Source organism: Gigantopelta aegis, chromosome 3 (genome assembly GCF_016097555.1).
Source record: "Gigantopelta aegis isolate Gae_Host chromosome 3, Gae_host_genome, whole genome shotgun sequence".
Classification (NCBI taxonomy): domain Eukaryota; kingdom Metazoa; phylum Mollusca; class Gastropoda; order Neomphalida; family Peltospiridae; genus Gigantopelta; species Gigantopelta aegis.
The window spans coordinates 83,940,806-83,967,125 of NC_054701.1; the positions used below are offsets into that span (position 1 = coordinate 83,940,806).

General features: G+C 34.0%; 2 protein-coding genes across 2 annotated transcripts in view; one reads left to right on the forward strand and one right to left on the reverse strand.

Moving 5' to 3' along the window:
* The window catches only part of LOC121369196 (mitogen-activated protein kinase 14A-like), a 17,383-nt gene extending 4,949 nt beyond the window's left edge, over window positions 1-12,434 (forward strand). Inside the window, exons 3-6 of the mRNA XM_041494114.1 lie at window positions 369-448; window positions 3,532-3,610; window positions 4,582-4,755; window positions 8,982-12,434. Coding sequence (XP_041350048.1) covers window positions 369-448; window positions 3,532-3,610; window positions 4,582-4,755; window positions 8,982-9,043 — 395 coding nt within the window. The 3' untranslated portion in view covers window positions 9,044-12,434. The remainder of the gene's footprint in view (window positions 1-368; window positions 449-3,531; window positions 3,611-4,581; window positions 4,756-8,981) is intronic.
* A 3,570-nt stretch (window positions 12,435-16,004) lies between these two features.
* LOC121369197 (glycolipid transfer protein-like) overlaps window positions 16,005-26,320 on the reverse strand; it is a 28,431-nt gene continuing 18,115 nt past the window's right edge. The window contains exons 6-7 of the mRNA XM_041494115.1: window positions 23,125-23,232; window positions 16,005-21,917 (exon numbers count right to left, since the gene is read on the reverse strand). Of these exons, the coding sequence (XP_041350049.1) occupies window positions 23,125-23,232 (108 nt within the window). The 3' untranslated portion in view covers window positions 16,005-21,917. The remainder of the gene's footprint in view (window positions 21,918-23,124; window positions 23,233-26,320) is intronic.

The following is a 26,320-nucleotide window of genomic DNA, read 5'->3' on the forward strand; positions in this document are numbered from 1 at the left end:
TATATATATATATATATATATTAAAAACTGAACTAACATTGTTAAACTGCTACAACAAGTATGACAAATTGTGGTGTGGTGCCTAAACCTATGTCAGACACCAAATAACCATAATGCTGAAGTGCCGTTTACTATTATTTTCCTTTTATCATTTCTTTAAAGCTTGGCAGAATGTTTATATGTGAGTGGTGCTAATCAATAACGAAAATCACTGATTCAAATGTGACAAATAACACCTTGTCTGATCTACAGATCTGACAGCAGACACAATAGAACATGCACTATTTTTTGACAGCACCAGACTCATCAGACTTTTGGTGTGTTTTGGGCCTTGGAAATCATGTTTGCTTTCCTGATTTTTGTGTCAGAAATTGACCAACTTCTCAAGATTTTTTCATTAGTGGGCACACCTGGAGCAGTTCTCCTTGCCAAAATACCCAGTGAACATGTGAGTAAATTCATTGTGAACCTGAAGTATTTATCATGTAACTGAAGTATTTATCATGTAACTGAAGTATTTACTATGTAACTAAAGTATTTAATATGTAGTGGAAGTATTTATCATGTAACTGAAGTATTTACTATGTAGCTAAAGTATTTAATATTTAGTGGAAGTATTTATCATATAACTGAAGTATTTATCGTGTAACTGAAGTATTTACTATGTAGCTAAAGTATTTAATATGTAGTGGAAGTATTTATCATGTAACTGAAGTATTTACTATGTAGCTAAAGTATTTAATATTTAGTGGAAGTATTTATCATATAACTGAAGTATTTATCGTGTAACTGAAGTATTTACTATGTAGCTAAAGTATTTATCATGTAGTGGAAGCATTTATCATGTAACTAAAATATTTATCATGTAACTGAAGTATTTACTATGTAGCTAAAGTATTTAATATTTAGTGGAAGTATTTATCATGTAACTGAAGTATTTATCATGTAACTGAAGTATTTACTATGTAGCTAAAGTATTTATCATGTAGTGGAAGCATTTATCATGTAACTAAAATATTTATCGTATAGCTGAAATATTTATCATGTAGCTGAAGTTTTTATTGTGTAGCTGAAGTTTTTATCATGTAGTGGAAGTGTTTTTCTTACACACCCATTGGTGAGAACACCATGCATTATTTTTTTTATAACGCATGGGTTGTTTACACACGTACATGTGTTAACAATTTCAAGAGATACGACCGGCTGCTCCTAGGTGTAGTTCATCAAGATAAACATCTCCAGCACGATATTTATTATTGAGATGTTTATTGCTGTGTCGGGTCCAATAAATGTCAAAATGTTAAAAAACGGACCGTAGATGTTTACCTTGGTGAACTACTCCTAGGTGATGACCAGGTCACCACTGCTATACATCCATTGAAAACCTACACAATTGAAATCGATTACATTTTGATGTATAGTTAACCTGACAATCATGGGTCTGTGATGCGTAAGTTAGCTATAAGTGCAACAGCTGTAAATAACTTTAGTCAAAAAAGATGTTAAATTTTGCTTAAAAACTGGTTTTTGAGGATATGTAAGAAACAGAATAATACATTCATGTCTGTTTACATGTATCTCACAACTTGTTTAAAAACATATCAAACTGTTTCACTCATTAGATGCAGTTTAAAACAACTCGTGAGATAAATGGTATCTAACAGCCACTCATGTATTATTCTCTATATCATGTAGTGGGAGTATTTATCTTGTGGTTGAAATTTGTATCATGTAGCTGAAGTTTTTATCATGTAGATGAAGTATTTACTATGTAGCTGCAGTTTTTAATCATGTAGCTGGAAGAATTTATCATGTAGCTAGAAGTTTTTATCATGTAGCTGAAGTATTTACCATGTAGCTGAATACGGACTAACATAAGACTTGATTGATATTTTCCATATTAAAAAACACTCACGACCAATCCTCTATCCATCCAAAATGAAAGTTCATACACTAGGTAGCGGGTGAATGAACCTCTGCCGTTGAATACAGCCTGGCACTGGCAATGCCTAGACACAATCAGATGGTTGGTAGTTGCCATGGAGATACATCTCCACTCTTGCAACATATTCAGAAGACATACATATATGGTTGCTGACGTTGTCTTCTCACCTGTCTGCCTAATTGGTCCTGCAGGTTCTCAGTCGGGGAAAGACTGGGTGAGAGAGCCAGCCATGGTAACATGTACATCCTTGTTGGGTTCACTTAACAGGGCTTGAACTTAATGATGACACTGACAGCAATGGTCGTAGGTCAGGGACTTTACTGATGGCAGAGAGTAGGATGTAGCCTAGTGGTAAACTGCACGCCTGATGCGCGGTTAGCCTTAGGATCGATCCCCATTGGTGGGCCCATTGGTCTATTTCTCATTCCAGCCAGTGCACAACAACTGGTATATCAAAAGCTGTGGTATGTGCTATCCTGTCTGTGAGATGGTGCATATAAAAGATTCATTGCTACTAATGGAAAAATGTGTCAAAATGACCATATGTTTGACATCCAATAGCCGATGATTAATAAATCAATGTGCTTTAGTGATTTTTTGCCAATGGATAAACCTTAATGCTCTCAGTTGAAGGGATAATATTTGGCTGTTATGTTTCTTGTAAAAGATACTGCAGGGCTCGAAATTAAGAATTTGTCTCCCACAGCAATTTTGAAAAGAATTGCCATGGGTGAAATAGCCATATGATGGCAATTTTGAGCCTGCCTATGGTAAAAAAAAATTAAAGTGACATTTGCAGCGAATAAACATGACTGAAAGGTTATTTTGCTGTATGTAGACATATTTCAAATGAGCAAATGTTAAATATATGCAGATAATGTACACCAGGTGTATACATTTTGCTATTGTTGAGGATCTTTATCGACAGCACAAAACAAAAATGCCATTGGTGATGCTCTCTACCTATGACAATTTATATCTCAATGACGGCATTTGCCATCGATGCTGTTGTTAAGTCTGAGCCCTGTACTGGTTGTCCACTTTGAAGTGATAATGCAAAATATGACATCTGCCTGCATTGCACCAGCCAATTGATATTTTCATGTGGCATCTTTCTTTGAACTCTCGGGAAAAGAATCAGATGATTTTTGGTTTGAAGGTCTCTCAGCAAAGAGTGAAATTGCAACCACAATGTATATGCATGCTGCAGATCAAGCTCATCACAAATAGGTCTTTCTTTGGCTGTGGGGGACAGGATTTAGCTCAGTCGGTTGAGCACTCGCCCGAGGTGCTTGCATCGCAGGATCGAACTACCTCAGTGGATCCATTGATTGTTTTTTTTCATTCCAACCAGTGCACACAAATGGTCAAAGGTTGTGGTATGTGCTATCTTGTCTGTGGGAATGTGCATATAAAAGATCCCTTTCTACTAATGAAAAAATGTAGTCGGTTTCCTCTCTAAGACTATATATCAAAATTACTAAATGTTTGACATCCAATAGCCAATGATTAATAACAAGTATGTGTACATGTATGTGTTTATGTCTTCAGATTAGTGTAATGTGCGGGATACTAATTGTTTGCAGGCAAGGAAGTACATTAAATCTTTACCAAAGTGTATGAAGAAAAACTTTGCTGAAGTTTTTATAGGAGCCAGTCCATCAGGTGATTTTTCTGTTTTATGCAATAATATGTGCTAAGCAAATAGGATTACCAAGTACCAATGTAACAATTAAAATGACTATCCTCAATTTACTCCCATTGTAAGTGGGTTGGACGTAGCCCAGTGGTAAAGCTTTTGCTTGATGCATGGTCGATCTAGGATCGATCCCCATCGGTGGACCCATTGGGCTATTTCTTGTTCCAGCCAGTGCTCCACAACTGGTGTAACAAAGGCTGTGGTATGTACTATCCTGTCTGTGGGATGGTGCATATAAAAGATCCCTTGTTGCTAATCAAAAAGAGTAGCCCATGAAGTGGCGACAGCGGGTTTCCTCTCTCAATATCTGTGTGGTCCTTAACCATATGTCTGATGCCATATAACCGTAAATAAAATGTGTTGGGTGCTTCGTTAACTAAAACAGTTCCTTCCTTTCCATTGTAAGATATGTTTTTGACTACCAGTAATAGGGCCTTTTTGAAGACTCATGTTACAAATTGAATACATTTTCTATTTTTAGAATATTTATCAGTGTGAAATATCCATTGTTTGCAATGAAATTAAAATCATCTATATCTTTGTCAAATATTTCTGGTGATCGATTATGTATAAATTGTTATGTACTGTTACTTGTATTAAAGACATCAACACTAGGTTACGAGCTATTTATTACATGCGCCAGGATGCACCAGGATACATTGCCTAACAGTAGCTTTAAATGTTTTACATTGCCTAACAGTAGCTTTAAATATTTTACATTGCCTAACAGTAGCTTTAAATAATTTACATTTGCATTTATATTTTTACTTTTGATATTCTTAATCTATATTTAATTTGCAAGACTACAAAAAAAAACCTTGTTTCTTTTTCTTTTTTAATATTTGTTTTCTGCTAATGTGCAACTGTTTCCAATATCATTCAGTTAGTATATATTTTTATTTTCACAAATTATGTTGTTGTTTTTTTTTGTCCCCAGCCATTGATCTGTTGGAGAAAATGTTGGATTTGGATTCCGACACACGCATTGATGCCACTACCGCTCTTGCTCACCCGTATTTTAAGCAATTAGCAGATCCGTCCGATGAACCCACGGCAGAGGTCTTCGATCAGACTTTCGAAGATCAAAATCTGTCTATTCCAGAATGGAAGCGTGAGTATTCATGTAGTATACAGACGGGGTCAGCTCTATGTTCTACAAGAGTTAGGGTTAGGTTAGGGTTAGGTAAACGTCGAAAACATTGGGAATATAGAGCTGAGGGAACATAGAACTGAAGGAACATAGACATGATCCCACACAGACAATGAGTCTTGGTACCTTTTAGGAAGGGATGAGCAGATAATGAAAAAAAAAGGTTTTGTACATTTGTGAAAATTTTTATAATTGTAAATGGTCCTTTACGAGTACTATAATTAAATTTATGATAATAATAATCGCGTTTGTCAAAATATTTATTGGCTGGCATTTCGTCAGATATGATGACATAATTACTGTAACTGGTCTTTTACAATAGAATACTCCAACCACTGGCATTACAGACTCAGTACATTACTTTGGCTCAGCAAGAAGCATCCCTTCTTTTAAAGATAGAATTGTGTTGAATTCAGACTATCTACATCTCAGTTCATAACTAATTTAGACAGTTAAAGATACTTGATAACCTACCACCACTCAGACTCACTGTATGGTATTTTGGGGCCATTAAAATATTACGTAATGCTCGAGGGGGTTGGTTGGTGTAGTCCAAACGTTATGTGGCATTACAGGGGGTGGGTTGGTGTAGGTCCAAACGTTATGTAGCATTACAGGGGGTGGGTAGGTGTAGGTCCAAACGTTATGTAGCATTACAGGGGATGGGTAGGTGTAGGTCAAAACGTTATGTGGCATTACAGGGGGTGGGTTGGTGTAGGTCCAAACATTATGTAGCATTACAGGGGGTGGGTTGGTGTAATGCATGATTTTCAAATGTTATGAATTGTACATTGAAATGCCATTATAGCTAAAAAACAACAAAAAACACAAAAAAAACAAACCTATCCAAACGTTATGTGGCATTACAGGGGGTGGGTAAGTGTAGGTCCAAACGTTATGTGGCATTACAGGGGGTGGGTTGGTGTAGGTCCAAACGTTATGTGGCATTACAGGGGGTGGGTTGGTGTAGGTCCAAACATTATGTAGCATTACAGGGGGTGGGTTGGTGTAGGTCCAAACATATGTAGCATTACAGGGGGTGGGTTGGTGTAGGTCCAAACATTATGTAGCATTACAGGGGGTGTTGGTGTAGGTCCAAACATTATGTAGCATTACAGGGGTGGGTTGGTGTAGGTCCAAACATTATGTTAGCATTACAGGGGGTGGGTTGGTGTAGGTCCAAACATTATGTAGCATTACAGGGGGTGGGTAAATGTAGGTCCAAACATTATGTAGCATTACAGGGGGTGGGTTGGTGTAGATCCAAACATTATGTAGCATTACAGGGGGTGGGTTGGTGTAGATCCAAACATTATGTAGCATTACAGGGGGTGGGTTGGTGTAGGTCCAAACATTATGTAGCATTACAGGGGGTGGGTTGGTGTAGGTCCAAACATTATGTAGCATTACAGGGGGTGGGTAGGTGTAGGTCAAACATTATGTCGCATTACAGGGGGTGGGTAGGTGTAGGTCCAAACATTATGTGGCATTACAGAGGGTGGGTTGGTGTAGGTCCAAACGTTATGTGGCATTACATGGGGTGGTGGGTGTAGGTCCAAACGTTATGTGGCATTACAGGGGGTGGGTTGGTGTAGGTCCAAACGTTATGTAGCATTACAGGGGGTGGGTAGGTGTAGGTCCAAACGTTATGTAGCATTACAGGGGATGGGTAGGTGTAGGTCAAAACGTTATGTGGCATTACAGGGGGTGGGTTGGTGTAGGTCCAAACATTATGTAGCATTACAGGGGGTGGGTTGGTGTAGGTCCAAACGTTATGTGGCATTACAGGGGGTGGGTAAGTGTAGGTCCAAACATTATGTGGCATTACAGGGGGTGGGTTGGTGTAGGTCCAAACGTTATGTGGCATTACAGGGGGTGGGTTGGTGTAGGTCCAAACATTATGTAGCATTACAGGGGGTGGGTTGGTGTAGGTCCAAACATTATGTAGCATTACAGGGGGTGGGTTGGTGTAGGTCCAAACATTATGTAGCATTACAGGGGGTGGGTTGGTGTAGGTCCAAAACATTATGTAGCATTACAGGGGGTGGGTTGGTGTAGGTCCAAACATTATGTAGCATTACAGGGGGTGGGTTGGTGTAGGTCCAAACATTATGTAGCATTACAGGGGGTGGGTTGGTGTAGGTCCAAACATTATGTAGCATTACAGGGGGTGGGTTGGTGTAGGTCCAAACATTATGTAGCATTACAGGGGGTGGGTTGGTGTAGATCCAAACATTATGTAGCATTACAGGGGGTGGGTTGGTGTAGATCCAAACATTATGTAGCATTACAGGGGGTGGGTTGGTGTAGGTCCAAACATTATGTAGCATTACAGGGGGTGGGTTGGTGTAGGTCCAAACATTATGTAGCATTACAGGGGGTGGGTAGGTGTAGGTCCAAACATTATGTGGCATTACAGGGGGTGGGTAGGTGTAGGTCCAAACATTATGTGGCATTACAGAGGGTGGGTTGGTGTAGGTCCAAACGTTATGTGGCATTACATGGGGTGGGTTGGTGTAGGTCCAAACGTTATGTGGCATTACAGGGGGTGGGTTGGTGTAGGTCCAAACGTTGTTTCATTACTGGGGGTGGGTTGGTGTAGGTCCAAACGTTATGTAGCATTATAGGGGGTGGGTTGGTGTAGTTAACACTGTGACGTAACACTTTTTAAACCATTTACTCAAATCTTTTTAATTTTTTTTAATAAACGCTCTATCACTGTAACAGTGTTTAACATAGCTAGATGCATACACACAATAAGGATTATAAATCGACTTGAAATGTGTATAAGATCCCAAATCACAAAACAGTATGTTAAAATTACATTAGAGCAGGCCTACATCCATCACATGACTTATTTGTGATCAGAAAGAGGGGTGTCTTCAAGCATTACGTAATATTTTGTGGGTGTATGGTCTAGTGTTACAGAGCATTAAAGGAGGAGGGAGGGTGTCTAATTTTGACAAATATATCGTTACATAATATTTGAACGGCCCTTTTTTTCTTGTTTGATGTAGTAATGTTTTCTTCACCTTCAATCATGTGAAATTTATTTCTGGTGTATAATCACCTAAAAATTCATCCGACACTCCACAACCCAAACTTTGTGTTGGGAATAGGTTGGAATTTCATCATCGATCATCACTTCTATAATCGATTACACTCAGAATTATATAAGAATTTGCATTACCGTATAAGGACTATATGGGGTAGGACATAGCCCAGTGGTAAAGTGCTCGCCTAGTGCACAATCGGTCTGTGATTGATCCACATCTGTGGCCCACTCACTGTACTGTTATTGATCAAGTTTTAATTCCATGGCAATTTTCCCATTTTTGGCAGAGTTATGGCCCTTGAACTTGGCAGATATGAAAATGTATTGTACATGGTAGGAGACATTTAATTTAGCCTATTGTTTTAGCAGTACTTTCAGAATGCTTGTTTTATTTATACACATATTAAAACAAACCCCCAACTCAAAATATTTACATCAATTTCATCATTGGAGGAACAATTAGTTATTTTCTGTGACACTCAGTTAGAGATTTTTATAATCAATCATCACATCAGTAGAGACTGACCGATCAATTTTTTTCTTTTTTTATTAGAATCGATCAATGGAATACCACTAATAAATTATACTAATTTTGGCACAAACCAAACGGTTACATAAAGATACTGCCATGAGGTTGTCTCATTTTTAGCGCTGTATAACATATTGAATTAGGGTCTCCACGAGTACTCGAGTACTCAGGCATGGGTTGAGTCTAGCAAGACTCAAATCCATTCACAGGACGCGATTACCCATACAAGGTGGAATACAATGATCAGCTATAATACAATGGACAATGTAGGATAATATTTTCAGCAGTAGATAATCAACGATATAAGTTACACAATAATTATACGATCATTCACCAGTTTCTCTTTTTAAACTGGCTGTCCGCCCATCACAACACCGAACATATCAACCGGTTTCTAAATGCAATACAATGGCATGATTTGGCATCCATGTTCAGTGCTGGAATTAAAATTCATAATGCTATTTTACTTTATTCCTTTATCATCATCTAGTGTAAGTATCGGGTACTCAGGTCCAGGTCCAGGTTGACCCTCGAGTACTTGAGTCCAATATGTTGGACTCGTGGAGGCCCTACATTGAATACTTCTCTCTGGGGTTTTTTCAGGCTTGGTGTATCAAGAAGTTCAGAGCGTGCACCCCGTCTTGAAACCAGGATCCTGTAGGTGAACGTGTGTATTCGGCGTAGAATATGTGGACTTTGTTTAGATGATTCAGCAGCTTATGGGTTGTGTAGGCTTTAAAAACAACAACACTGTCACACATAAGAGATATTGCCACACACTAAAGATTGATGCTGCAAAACCAAAAATTGGCCTCAGAGATTCAGGGAATATTATGTATTCAAATCATGATTAGCAATATTTCTAGTCAATTGAAAATTGATTACCATCTACTGTTTAATGTTTTAAAATTGTTTAGGTATCTCAGAAATTTGATGTTCCCTGGGATTATTAAGAATTGACCACAATTATTTTTTGTTTCAGATAAAAATGAATCACTGTGCACACTGTATAACTGCATAGTGGGTTGTACAAAAGTGTGCATTTTTTTCAGTTCATTCTTGCATGAACCAAAATATAATTGCTGTCAAATCTTATAATTAAATTTATATGCATAATTTAACAATACGTGTCTAAATTTGTTTTGTTTAGCTTTAAATACGCCTGTAAAATTGTTTGTGTAAACATTCATTCACTATTAATTGAATCAGGTGATTGCCAAATGACATCGTTTGGTAAATGATGTAATTTTAATAAGTCACAAGTGATGTCATTTTCTGCTAGTCTCAGCTTTGTGCATTTTGACGGCTTGTTACATTATGTTGGAAGGGATTTTCCTATCTGTGTTTAGTTTATATTTCATAAATGTGAATGAAGGGAATGTGTCAAATACTTACACTGTCAGGGGAACCGTTTAATTTTTGTCAACAGCTGTAGACAATGCTTAGAAATAACAATACTCAACTCGCTACTCGGCAATGCCGTTTATCTTGCACAAGTGAATTGATGTTGTTCTTCTTGTTCTTCCTGAGCCTTTGGCGAGGAAAGGACAACATCAGTTCACAAGTGCGAGATAAACGGTATTGCCGAGTAGTGAGTTGGGTATTCTGTTTATTACGGTACCCATTTTCAATATTTATCGTTTTATGGAAGATATTTAAGAGATACTGTTGTATCATAGCTGTGACGTACGTATCACTGATGACATAAGTTAGTTGTTGACATGACTGCCATCCATGGAAACTATTCTTACACACAATTAACCACCTATAGTGAAGCACTATTTATGATGTCAAAACGTATCTAGGGTGAGAAATTATGTTTTTCTTTCGCTAGGGAAACATCATTTTTCTTTCCCCAATTCTCTCTGCCCGTATGGGTAATAAATGAACTTTATTACTTTTCTTTGGCCAACGACCGAGTCTCATTTTATTATATTTTTTTAATTATTTGTTTTAAAATATATTTATTGCCCCAGATATTTATGTATTGACAATATCAGGATGAGTCTCATTTTATTAGCGATGACATTTTTCATCAATGTGTACATCTACTCTGCTATAGCATTTTCCATTGATTTATTGTATAAAAAGGTATACTATTACGTGGTTTCTGTGTCACAGTTTTATTGCTTTTTGTATCTTTCACATGCGTTTTCTTCAAAATATCTAAATATGGTTGACTGAATAATCCAGCTAGTTGAAGAAAAGTAGTGCAAGTAAGGCGTGTTGGAGGGGGGGTGGTGTAACCATAGCTTATATTTTTTCGGTTCACTGAAATATGAACGCAAAATAGGAAGCAACTCTCAACCAATCAGATTACTGTAAAGTGTATCTAAACGTCAAGAAAATTTAATTATTAGAATATGAAGAAATAAGAAAATGAATTGGTTACTGCTTTAAAAGTCACTTTTATTAGTTCATTGGTGAGTCCGCTGTAGTGAGAATTTTTCTATCACTGATCATTAACCGATGTTTAGGACAGACAGTCCAGATAGCTGGGGCGAGTGTATATGTAAAACTCAAGTAGATGAAAGTACAAAACTTCATTAAATTGAAAACAAAAACAAAAAACAGTCCGTTACTATAGGGTACCTTAGATATCTACTTTAGGTTAGAATGATCTGAGGCCGGTTGTTCAAACATTAGTTAGCTTAACAAGCGGTTAACAGAAAGTTTTAAACCAAGGACTGAATCAGTACAAATAATAATTGAAAACATAATGTGGAAACCTGATTTAGAACAATCAAAGGTATCCATACATGATCATATCTAAAGGTTTTTTTTTTTTTGTATTTCTGCAAAAATAATTAAAAAGAAATATAACACTAACCCAGGATTAATTTAACTATGCTTTGAACAACCAGGTCCAAGAATTCAACATGTACCTTTGGAAATGTTGGGGAACAATTCTAGTTGATGAAATACTAAAATGTTGTTTTCTCAGGGGATGATTTAGTGGACTCTCCAAACCGGCATCTGTGTAATCCAGATTTGTGTGTAAACAGACCTGTTAAGGGACAACAGCTTGAGTGAAATCTGTCTATTCTGGCAGTCTGTGTATTCCGACAATCTGTGTATACTGGCATATTTCATCAGTACCATTTATGCTGTGTTCATTTGGTGATCGTGAATATCTTGAAGTCACAAATTCCAAATTATGAACATGACTTCACCAAGTGGAAAGTGTTCATGCAAATCACAAATGATTTGTTTGTTCCGCCATTTTTTCCACAAGTTGTGAAGATTGAGACATTCTACCTCAGTTCACAAGTTGTGTTCATGGGTTATTTCCCCAAACGCTCTGCACGACTTATGAATTGAGAAATACGATATTTATGACTTCTGATAAATGCAGTATTAACCCTGGTTCCAAGTCTACTGTACTAATACTCACATTCCAGCAACTCAAATTAGTGTGCAATGTTAGTGTGTAGCTTAATTTCTTCATTGCAATTTTTTAGTGTGTAGCTTAATTTTTTTTTATTGCGCTTTTTTTTTTTCGCCCAAGGAGACTTGTAGAAACTTCTACAAACATATTGTACAAATAGTCAATCTGGAATAACACTACGGTAATATTAGGGTCACCAAAATTGTTTACAAGGAGTTTGTTTTCATACCAAACAAGTACATTTTATGGCCAACATTAAATGTTTTCAAGGTAATAATTGTCCAATAGGGGTTTGCTTATATCCCCCTCCTAAATCTCCCTAGTGACCACAATAATCAGCATTGTTACAGCAGCATGAGCCAGTTAGTATTAATGTTCATGATAATGTTGGATTATAGAAAACATGGATGTTTTTGGTTGGTTGGATTCAGAAGGGGTGGGAGTGCGAGTGGAAGGGAGTTATAGCAGAGGAATTTTGTTTAGTACAACAAATTATTAATTTAATTCAATGTACTAGTATATTTGTGTATATATGTATTTAAGAAGAATCTCACTACATTAATTTTTACCACTGTTCAACTATATTATAGATCTAAACTATAGATTACAGAAATATGTGCATACAGAATGCATCTTTATCAAATGAAATAAAGCTCAATGATGTCTTAGTTTCTTCTTTGTTTGTTTTGAAATGAAGAAATGAGTTTGGGGTTTTTAATGCGACAACAGAATAGTATCATTTAAATTTAAAGGGACTATCTATAGGTTCCATTAGACCAAATCAATTCCTATTGCCGATAATGTTAACGTTTACTAATAAAACTGATATAAGCAGCATTTCAACACACCCAGGAAGTACAGCAATAGAAAGTGTGGCACCTCACATCTAATCTAGCTGCAAGAAAATGGGGGGGGGGGGGGGGGGGGGGGTCACGTATCATTTAAGAGATTTAATTTATGTTTTTAATAGCAACCGTCATTTTTGCTGAAAATTGCAGTTCCATTTTTGGAGGTACCCCGCATTAGTTTCAACCTCTGGTATATACTGCATAACAACTGTATAACAAATAAAAGTGTAATTATTTATTGTCAATGGATAATAGTATTTGCACAAATAATCAATGTCACATATTACTACCAATCACACCCACAGCTGCTTTTACTCCGTAAATATTTGATGGTGCACGTCGAACTTTGACACGGTACTCTCTTCTTTGGTACTATGCAACCTATATCAACAAAATATATTTTTCAAAAAGTGTCCAATTGGGTGTTTTCATGACTATCAGGATCTTCTGTGTTCTGATATGATGTGACAACATAATTGAAAGTGTTGTTCCTACAGTGCAACCTCATTTAATGTACACCTCAGGAAGCATCAGTGTTATGCAAAGTTGTATACAAATGCAATGTATCATATTTAAAACAAATAATAAATAAAAATACTACTCTTGAAGATACATACTATGGGTTGGTTGTGTATGCTTAGTTGTATATGTAGTGTGTGCATGCATAGTCAGAGTCTCTCATTTCCAATAAATAATTACCTTAAAACTCATTTATTGCAGTGACCCTGTGTTTTGAAAGACTTTAATGGGCATATGATAAGAACTTCACTAGAAAAAAAGCGTATTACATGTGGTATCTGAAATGAACACCACTGCATCCACAAATAGTAGTAAATTAATGTGGTACACATCATGGTGGGGTAAACACCCAAGGTATGGACTATGCTTGGATGTCAAGTCACTGAATGCAATATTTTCAAACCCATCAGCCTAGTTGGTTTTTATATATGCATTATTAAATCCACTGACAGCTACCAATATATCTGTTGATATTTTATTAATAATCTCCAGTGATTGGTGCTTACAGACATGTATCATATCTAGAGTTATCATTAGGGTTTTACATCTTTATTTTTTATTTGTCATAAAAAAAGCACATTCAATCCATCAAAAGAATGCGAAAGTCATTTTTCTTTAATTATTTTCTGTTTTAACTGAATATAATATTTATATCATATGCATTACTACAATCTGTAATGTAACACATCATTTACATAGTAATATTGGAAAATATAGCTTTACAAGTGTGGTAATAGTGGAAGATAATACTAACACACTCCTAGGTAGATTAACAACTGTGTCAAAATTGCTCTTGTACTTGGTATATACTTCAAATACCCTTTACTATAGAAAACTCACTGAATATATGGACAAGATTTAATGAACTGACCTAAAGCTATCATTACCAAGCTTATATTTGTGTACAAATAAAGAAGAGAATGCAAAATGGCTACACAGAACCCACTTCTGTAGATTTTAATGTTTTTGCCAAACTCACAAAAACAATTGTAAAAACTCCCATATTTGCCTAAAACATAATTCACCAACCTAAAAAGTATGTTAAAATTACAGCAGAAATCAGGTTATTTAAATATAGTCATTCCAGAGCCAATTGCATTCAAATACACATCGTTGATGGAGATCTAAAAGCTTAACCTAATATCAGCTAACATTATTTTTTAACTAAAAATAAATTATTACTAATAGCTTATTTCATCTTGCCTAGACTTATTATCCTAAATAAGATTAGTGTTATATGACATGTCCATCACCTTGGATAAATAAGCTTTAAAATATTTTAAGTAAAAAATATGGGCCAAAATCTCCAATTGGTCAGCACAGACTTTTTTTTCAAACTCTATTCTCAGCAGTGCACAGTAAATTAATGCCACGGTCAACGTCATTATGAACTCCCATGCCTGAGTGTACCCTAATTAAGCAATTATGACTGTCAAATAACAGTAAATGGCATACAATATAAAATAATGATAATATAGTGAATATATGCTATAGGTTCCATTAGACCAAATCAATTCCTATTGCCGATAATGTTAACGTTTACTAATAAAACTGATATAAGCAGCGTTTCAACACACCCAGGAAGTACAGCAATAGAAAGTGTGGCACCTCACATCTAATCTAGCTGCAAGAAAATGGGGGGTTACGTATCATTTAAGAGATTTAATTTATGTTTTTAATAGCAACCATCATTTTTGCTGAAAATTGCAGTTCCATTTTTGGAGGTACCCCGCATTAGTTTCAACCTCTGGTATATACTGCATAACAAATAAAAGTGTATTTATTTATTGTCAATGGATAATAGTATTTGCACAAATAATCAATGTCACATATTACTACCAATCACACCCACAGCTGCTTTTACTCCGTAAATATTTGACGGTGCACGTCGAACTTTGACACGGTACTCTCTTCTTTGGTACTATGCAACCTAGAGTTTGTAGTCATTAAAATACAGTGGGTTAGTCTACTGATCTTTAATAACAAAACCTATTAAAATGTTGAAAAGTAAAACATCGTATCGTTTAATACATTCTGAATTCTCTTCCAACCAATTTGTTCAAATTTTGCTTGATGGTTGGAAGAAAAAATAAAATTGTACAAAATTATTTTAGGCAGATATGGAATTAGGACCTACTACAAACAGTAAGCATGAAAGTGGAAGTATATTGTATTTAATTTTATTTTTAGAGATTTACACAACAGCTGAAAACTTGTGATAGTCCCCAATACATAACAGTACCAAAAATGAAATTCTCCATCTTCTAAACATCCTAGATCTAATTTACAAATCCTGTTTTTGTCCTACAGTAATGTTAAAAGTTTGTTTTAAGGACACCACTAGAGCACATTTATTTATTGGATATCAAACATTTGGTAATAGTTAAATACTGATGTGTAGTCATCAAGAGGAAACTTGCTACATTTTTCTTAATGCAGCAAGGATCTTTTATATCCACTTTTCCCCCAGACAGGAAAGCACACACCACACCACGATCTTTGATCAGTTGTGGTGTACTGGTTGGAACGAGAAATAACCCAGTCAACTGAATGTATCCAGAGGTGGTGCGATCATGTGACACAAGCACCTCAAGCGAGCACTCAACCCATTGAGCTAAATACCGCCCCTACATGAATGTTGCTACATACATTTACAGTGCTTAATCGCCAGCGTTTAAGAAAAACAGGCTTTGTAAATTCGGCTCTATGTGACTGATGCTTATGTTAATTTAAAACTTTTGCTGCAGTTAACAAAATTAACAGCTGAACAGAGCAATCAGGGAACCCATTAAAAAATGTGATGGTTTGTGGCATCCTTGCTGATACTACTTTTCATCAAATGAAAAAAATAATTTAATAACTGAACACACATCACACTAATAATTTTATTAGTAATTCAAGATAGGGTTTTTTTAACATTTAAAACAAGGTAAATTCTCAAGTGTGTAAAAACACTGTTTTTTTCTGTTAACAAAACAAATTCACATAAAATACCGAAAGTAGTAACTTCTTATGAAATAATTTATTCAAACATGAATCCAACAATATAACAATATAAACAGTATTTTTTAACAAATCTTTAAAACCAACCTCACATCCATAATTGGAAATTAAATTCCTAAAACATTTATGAATTGAATCAAACATGTTCTTTTCACCTGGAATAGATGACATAATGTTATCACCGTAAGCAAGGCTTTATTCCATGGATAATATCACAACCTATATAGTATGTTTGAATATAAAGTGAAAACCCTCAATACTGGACACTTAGTAAACTGGACTTCCCTTAAAAATCCACATTTTTAATGGTCTCATGATTTAACGTACCTTTTAACAACAAAATTTAGCCAAAACTACATGTGCAAACTAATAATCGAGTCCTGGGCCCATATTTTCAAAGCTATCTTAGCGCTACGAAATCGTAGAACCATCATAGGGTGTGACATCACTACAGCACATGCCCTAGTGACGTCATGACTTAAGATTATTTAACAATTTCATAGAATAAGACTGCTTCGAAAAATGTGGGCCCTGATTATGTTGATGTATTTTTTTAATGTAAATTGTACCTCTGAAAACCAGACTATCAGACTTAATTGCTCCAAATATCACCTCGGCAGATACAGTATATACGCATGTTCAAGTTGGCTGTAATTATAATTATGGGCAACTTGTCCTGTTAACAAAATAACAATAAGGATTTACTATGACTTAATTTAATTTAATGGGTTTCCAATGAAGGACTTAAATTGTCTTTTCTTTCACATTATTTATTTAATGAAATAAAGAATATTAAATAAAAGTACAATACCTTGAATCCACTTTGTGGACAATATATTAATAGCATCAATTCATTTCCACATCAACTTTCAATGGAACATACCGTGAAATGTCGCAGTGTCAAATTATCATAAATATATTATTTTATATACAATTTAGTTGTTGTTTTTGACAGTTTTGTGACTTTTTAAATATCGATAAAAAATATACATTTTCAGTAAACCTAATATTTCTCACCTTTTTACTTAGTTCTGTGAGTGTCCAGTTCAGAGGGATATCACTGTATTTAAAGGCTAAATACATGGATAATGTTTATGATTGGTGACATCTTGAAATGATGAATGTAGGTCCTTCACCAGTATATACATGTATGCATTAGAGGAAGTCTATTAATAGACTGACATGCAAAAGACATCTAACATTGTCAAGCATAATAATTTTCAGCCATATTGTTTTAATCATCGACTATATAAGCACTTTATTAATACAATTTCAAAATATTTGAAAAGCATTTCAGTAAGTCTGAAATTTTTAAATTTCTTTTGCATGTTAAAATATTAATAGGTACTCTCATGTTGCTTGCAAGATAATTGACTGTGGTAGATGTGCAATTATAACATTAAAAGTATAGCTTTATTAACATAAGCATTGACAAAAATGAAACATGCAATTACAGAGTTCATTGAAAATTGCATCACATATAACTTGAGCCAATGCATCAGGCCTGAGTCAGTGTGACCTACATGGACCACTTTACCTTCGGCCACATGTCATTGGGGGCACCCTAAATGGATTTTATGGATCCACTCGCCACTGTAAAGTTTAGATACACATACAGTATCAGTACAGTGAGAACAGTGACATGAATGAATAACAAAGTATTGGTGTGTATACTAAAAGGATTTTATAATTATAATAATAATTATCATCATAATGGAATGATAATAATAATAATAATAATAATAATAATAATAATGGAAATATAAATGTGTAGTAATGTACATGGGTTATCAAACACATTGCTTATTTTGATGCCAGATCTACATCATACCGTATATATACAGTTTCAGGGGACCATGCCTATCGACACTCCCAGCTTTTGATTTGGGCCAATTGAAGTAATATTATCTTTCAAAAATAGTTAATTACAGGTAATTAGTGTATTCAGTATCAAAATTTAAAAAAGGTATCCTCCCATTTTTTACACACCTTATAACAACATACATGTAGGTCATGGTTGAGTGAACTGCTAATCCTATACCTTCTACCTCGTATGCAATGGTAGACTCACCTTCTATTCACAATTAAGACACAAGAACCGAACATATATTCACTAAGTTGCCAATTAATTAATAGTAGAAGAAAAAAACCTTGACAACTCTGTCCGTGTTATTTTCATTTCCGATTTGTGAGTACTGGCTTATTACAGCATACTACAATCATATTCACACTGTAAATGTTAATCACACGTGCTTGGATTGTTTAGTTTAAACACGCATTATTTTCCTGATTTACAGTTTGCATATCAATTTACAAAAGCATACATGTATTATGTACCAATGTGATTGGTTTGATGGAATAAAGTTGAATTGAATTGAACAGTTGAATTGGACTAGACTGTTCCACTAAGGTTATAGGGGTTTGCTTAATTAGTCCCTAAGCTGACTGTGTAAGAACTGGGAATATGCAGGTGTGTAACAAATGGGAGACAACCGTAAAAAAAAACCAAAAAATCCCCAAAACATGACATAAAGTACATCATCAAGCATTTTTAAACAATTGTGTTATAAGGCACCACTATAATTAGTATCGTGTTAATGTTATACATTTTTAATTGAATACTGTATTAATGTTTGAAAAACTTCTCTTATCAGTTTTGTATTAATTAAAAAAAAAAAAATTGAAACAAGAGGTGCAAATTACTGTGTATAAAAGTCCAGAAAATCTATGCAGGGTCTTGAAAAGTCTGATGGGAGGGGGGATATTGGGAGAATTTTTTCAAAGCCAAAGGACTGGAAGTTTTTAAGCGGGGCTAAAATTAGGTATTCGTGAAAAATCTGTAGTTATTTATCCCTGCTAAGAGAAGTCACATAGGGTTACCAATGTATATTTTACACAACAAAAAAGGTTGCTGCGTTAGGATTAGTATAGTACATGAAAGAACCAGCACTTAGCACCCAAATAAATCACAGCTAAACCGTGAACTAAAAACATATTATGCAACAAAAACACCCAAAACGGTCACAAATATTTCACACTGCAAAATTTAACACATCAGACTGTGAAAAAAAAGAGAAGACTATGACAAAGAAAAGGACATTTGTTTATCAACATCTCAACACATTTTAAACTATACCTATCAGCGCCCATATTTTCGAAGCAATCTTAGCCTACGTAATCCTAAAATCATCGTCACTATGGTGTGTTCTGTAGTGACGTTACACCCTAAAATGGTTTTACGATTTTCGTTGCGCTACGATAGCTTCGTAAATATGGGTGCTGGTGTCTGACATATGTACATGTATGGTCATTTCGACATTTGGTTGATAGGGAGAAAGAGAGGAAACACCAGCTGCCACTGTAAAGGCTACATCTAATGATAAAGCGGCAGCAAGGGATCTTTTATATGTATTTCCCATAGACAGGACTGTACATACCATTGTTTTTTATGTACCAGTCATGGGGCACCAATTGGGATGAGGACAAAAACTTAATCCATTGAGGGCATTGGTTCTATGACCCATCGCAGTGAATGCAAGTGTTCTACCACCGAACTTCACCCCGGCCCCATGACCATGATTAACCATTTGTGTATAACAGTCGGTTGTTTAGAAAATATCTCACAATACAGCAAAATAATCTGATTAATGCTAATACAGTACACCTTTGAGATAACAAATGTCCATATGTTTTCTAAATATACACATTTTTTCAAGATTTACAAAAATACATAAAACATCCATTTTTCTAAAACTTGTGTACTAAAAATATAAACACAATACTATATTAATATGATATACCAACAAAATGGCAAACACCCAAAACTCGGAGCAAAAACTCCAAAGATTTAAATGATGATGGACAACATATGGTCCAGTTTTCCATACTGGATTTTAAAATATTTGTTTTAATCTTTATATACAAAGGGATGATTTTTTAAATACTTTATCCAAACCTGAAATAAAATATTGCAAATTCCATTCTTTCCAGAACACCATACTTCATATGAGTCTTTGTTATACAATAAAAGTGAACCAAAAGTCACAAATGTTTCTCATGCAGTAACTTAACATAAGTTAATGTGTGTAATCGGAACATTATATAACCACAATAAAACAAAAATTCAACAGAATTTCATGTCTTTCCTATCATAAAGTACACTTGGTGAATAAAGAAATAATGTATGATGTAACAATCAGAATTAATCTAGTTCTTAAAACTAACTAAATAAAAATTATTAGCAAGTTAAAAAATTTAACATAAATAATGTCATTAATTTTTTTAACTTGCATCTTTAGTTAAACATTTATAGTCTAGATGCAGCCATAAAGCAAGTTTGTCTGATCCAAGACTGATGGTTTATGATAAATCGACCTAACCACTAATGTTGAAGCAAAATGCTAAAGTTGATGTCGCTGCTATGGAAAATTAACATCTATGACTGCATTCAATAGATAGCGCAGAAAACTGTTCAGAAGACTGGTGCATGCACTTCATATTGAACCACACCAGGAACCAGTCATAGTCTACAAACATTAGCATGGCTTGTTGTCACTGAATTTAGGGTACATCTCCCACTCTCGCCTTTTTACGTTGTCAAGAAATGGAACTACCAGTGTGTGGGTCTCTGAATAGTAGCAGTCCACAAAACTTAAGTTCATGAATAGTTTAATCAGGGAACACTTTTTTCATACTATAAAATTTACCACAAGTTATTTATTTCTGAGCTGATTATTTTATAAATTGCACACAAAAATAGTAAAAAATAAATAAATTCCAAAACACTTTTACTGTTCTTCTGATGTCAAACCAAACTGAAATTATTTACAAAAAATGTTTTGTAGGAGAATGGGATGGACTATAGAATGGTTTATAAGCCATTAACAATTGGATATCAAATAAAAAGTCAATCTGTTGAAACTGGAATTGTTAAAAAATAAAGTGTCTAAAAGTGATTAGAAAGCAACACTTTAACACATCAATAAACTGTGTAATCATGATTAGGTCCCTGAGATAATTATGCAGATATAGTTACATCTGTAGAACTTTATGCTTTTTCATTCAAAGATGGAAATTCATCCAGAAAACAAACTATAGTTGTCTCCCTTCCACATTATTACATGATTCAACTAAAATTCCAAACAGCCAGTCAAAAATGGTTGTATTTCTATTATGTTATAGCTGTCTCAATGTCTTAAACAAAACCCAAAGGCACACATATGCATCCATTAAAATTTTATATATCTAACAAATTTTAATATTTATAAATTTCTTATTTAACGTAACAGGTTTTGAACCACATTCTAAAATCTTAAACAAAAACCCAAAATCACAAACATGTATCCATTATAATTTTGTATATCTATAAAATTTTAATATATATCTGTGTATATATATATATAAATTTCTCACATAACATAGTAGGTTTTGAACCAGAAATATATGGAATTCATTGTTTTAATTCCAGTACAATACTGGCAATGCATGATCACTGAAACCATGAAAATAAAAGAAATGTTGCTCAGAGCAATTATGTTTCTTCACAAGACCCAGCACATGGACTGTACATCGGATCTATGTCTGGCTGTCAAGACTATCATTTAAGAGAATAGTGTGACAGACTTAGAACTAAAAAATAAATCCCTCTTAAACCAGTATCAGAAATAGGGCCAGTTTAGACAGAGTGAACTGTACATTCTTTCCAAATTAAGCTGGCAAGTTGTTTGCAGTAGTTTTCGGGGGCAGTAATCTTGATGACACTAGTGGCATATCATTATCAATCTACAATTAGAAAAAAATATATACATACATATAGCACACCATTAATTCTTGTAATGGAATGTTGTAATGGTGTGTGCTAACATAGAGTTCATCGTGTTTGAAAACAGGCTGCTGTTTGAGAAAAGTAAACACATATATTTACTGAATTCAGAGAGGTTTATAACTAAAAGCATGAAAAATGGCTGACAGTAGCACCGACAATAGCTGCCTAAATTACCACCTACTGTCTACTAAGGAACATCCAGGCCTGGTGCTTATAAAACTTTTAGAGTCTAGACTCGAGACTCTAATAGCGTCTGACCGGCCTCGGTGGTGTCGTGGTTAGGCCATCGGTCTACAGGCTGGTAGGTACTGTGTTCGGATCCCAGTCGAGGCATGGGATTTTTAATCCAGATACCGACTCCAAACCCTGAGTGAGTGCTCCGCAAGGCTCAATGGGTAGGTGTAAACCACTTGCACCAACCAGTGATCCATAACTGGTTCAACAAAGGCCATGGTTTGTGCTATCCTGCCTGAGGAATGCGCAAATAAAAGATCCCTTGCTGCCTGTCATAAAAGAATAGCCTATGTGGCAACAGTGAGTTTCCTCTAAAAAAAAACCAGTGGCAGTATGACCATATGTTTAACGTCCAATAGCCGATGATAAGATAAAAAATCAATGTGCTCTTGTGGCGTCGTTAAATAAACTAAAGTTTACTTTTCTCATTAGAGACTGAGTCTGAACTCTAAAAGTTTTATAAGCATGGACCCTGGTCTGTTACACATAAAAACTAACATGAGTGTTACCTGATGGTATTGGTATTGTAGTAGCAAAACTAATAGATAATATATGTTAATTAAAACAAAACTCTTATTCACTAATAAACCTTTCACAAAGCCTGTCTTATAAATCATCAAATGCATTGTTCAATAATAAATTCCCAGTGGTGAAATGTATTTCTGGCATTTGACCTTTCACTTGACCATATGTACTTGTAAGTGATTGGCAACTATTTCTTTCTCCAAAGCTATGTGCCATAAAGTTAGGCTGAAGTAGCTGTTGAGAAGTTTTTGAGAAACTGGTAAGTGTATTCAAACACTTAACACAAACCTAAACATTTTTACATGCACAGATCGAAAAATAAAATACATGCGTCAGTTATCCCAGAAGCAAGATGTCCAATATTACTGTAACACTAAAAAATAAAACAGTATTCCTTTCACTGACCTATGACAATGGCTCAGTCGTCTCCACCTTAAATTCCCTAAGGATCTTGTCAAGCTGTTCGACATTTGGTTTCATCAGTTCTAGATGAGTTTGAAGGTCATTATAAACCTGGAATAAACAAAACAACCCAACTCCCAAATGAATAAATAAAATAATTCATGTTTAAAGACATGCCAGCTTAAAACGTATATTGGCTGCTGGCTATCAATCAAAGTTAAATATACACAAATTCTAAACTTATTACGCATTGATATAATTTCAGAATTTATTGGCCACTGGCTATCAATCAAAGTTAAATATACACAAATTATAAACTTATTACGCATTGATATAATTTCAGAATTTATTGGACGCTGGCTATCAATTAAAGTTAAATATACACAAATTCTAAACTTATTATGCATTGATATAATTTCAGAATTTATTGGCCACTCGCTATCAATCAAAGTTAAATATACACAAATTCTAAACTTATTACGCATTGATATAATTTCAGAATTTATTGGCCGCTGGCTATCAATCAAAGTTAAATATACACAAATTCTAAACTTATTACGCATTGATATAATTTCAGAATTTATTGGACGCTGGCTATCAATTAAAGTTAAATATACACAAATTCTAAACTTATTACACATTGATATAATTTCAGAATTTATTGGACGCTGGCTATCAAGCAAAGTTAAATATACACAAATTCTAAACTTATTACACATTTATTACACATTGATATAATTTCAGAATTTATTGGACGCTGGCTATCAATCAAAGTTAAATATACACAAATTCTAAACTTATTACACATTGATATAATTTCAGAATTTATTGGCCACTCGCTATCAATCAAAGTTAAATATACACAAATTCTAAACTTATTACGCATTGATATAATTTCAGAATTTATTGAACGCTGGCTATCAATCAAAGTTAAATATACACAAATTCTAAACTTATTACGCATTGATATAAGTTCAGAATTTATTGGACGCTGGCTATCAATTAAAGTTAAATATACACAAATTCTAAACTTATTACACATTTATTACACATTGATATAATTTCAGAATTTATTGGACGCTGGCTATCAATTAAAGTTAAATATACACAAATCTAAACTTATTACGCATTGATATAATTTCAGAATTTATTGGCCACTCGCTATCAATCAAAGTTAAATAAACACAAATTCTAAACTTATTACGCATTGATATAATTTCAGAATTTATTGGACGCTGGCTATCAATCAAAGTTAAATATACACAGACTCTAAACTTATTACGCATTGATATAATTTCAGAATTTATTGGCCACTCACTATCAATTAAAGTTAAATATACACAAATTCTAAACTTATTACGCATTGATATAATTTCAGAATTTATTGGACGCTGGCTATCAATTAAAGTTAAATATACACAAATTCTAAACTTATTACGCATTGATATAATTTCAGAATTTATTGGCCACTCGCTATCAATCAAAGTTAAATATACACAAATTCTAAACTTATTACGCATTGATATAATTTCAGAATTTATTGGACACTGGCTATCAATTAAAGTTAAATATACACAAATTCTAAACTTATTACACATTGATATAATTTCAGAATTTATTGGCCACTCGCAATCAAAGTTAAATATACACAAATTCTAAACTTATTACACATTTATTACACATTGATATAATTTCAGAATTTATTGGATGCTGGCTATCAATTAAAGTTAAATATACACAAATTCTAAACTTATTACGCATTGATATAATTTCAGAATTTATTGGCCACTGGCTATCAATCAAAGTTAAATATACACAAATTATAAACTTATTACGCATTGATATAATTTCAGAATTTATTGGCCACTGGCTATCAATCAAAGTTAAATATACACAAATTATAAACTTATTACGCATTGATATAATTTCAGAATTTATTGGACGCTGGCTATCAATCAAAGTTAAATATACACAAATTCTAAACTTATTACACATTTATTACACATTGATATAATTTCAGAATTTATTGGCCACTGGCTATCAATCAAAGTTAAATATACACAAATTCTAAACTTATTACGCATTGATATAATTTCAGAATTTATTGGCCGCTGGCTATCAATCAAAGTTAAATATACACAAATTCTAAACTTATTACGCATTGATATAATTTCAGAATTTATTGGACGCTGGCTATCAATTAAAGTTAAATATACACAAATTCTAAACTTATTACACATTGATATAATTTCAGAATTTATTGGACGCTGGCTATCAAGCAAAGTTAAATATACACAAATTCTAAACTTATTGCACATTTATTACACATTGATATAATTTCAGAATTTATTGGACGCTGGCTATCAATCAAAGTTAAATATACACAAATTCTAAACTTATTACGCATTGATATAATTTCAGAATTTATTGGACGCTGGCTATCAATCAAAGTTAAATATACACAAATTCTAAACTTATTACGCATTGATATAATTTCAGAATTTATTGGACGCTGGCTATCAATTAAAGTTAAATATACACAAATTCTAAACTTATTACACATTGATATAATTTCAGAATTTATTGGACGCTGGCTATCAATTAAAGTTAAATATACACAAATTATAAACTTATTACGCATTGATATAATTTCAGAATTTATTGGACGCTGGCTATCAATCAAAGTTAAATATACACAAATTCTAAACTTATTACGCATTGATATAATTTCAGAATTTATTGGACGCTGGCTATCAATCAAAGTTAAATATACACAAATTCTAAACTTAAACTTATTACGCATTGATATAATTTCAGAATTTATTGGCCACTGGCTATCAATCAAAGTTAAATATACACAAATTCTAAACTTATTACGCATTGATATAATTTCAGAATTTATTGGACGCTGGCTATCAATTAAAGTTAAATATACACAAATTCTAAACTTATTACACATTGATTACACATTGAATAATTCAGAATTTATTGGATGCTGGCTATCAATTAAAGTTAAATATACACAAATTCTAAACTTATTACGCATTGATATAATTTCAGAATTTATTGGCCACTGGCTATCAATCAAAGTTAAATATACACAAATTCTAAACTTATTACGCATTGATATAATTTCAGAATTTATTGGACGCTGGCTATCAATCAAAGTTAAATATACACAAATTCTAAACTTATTACA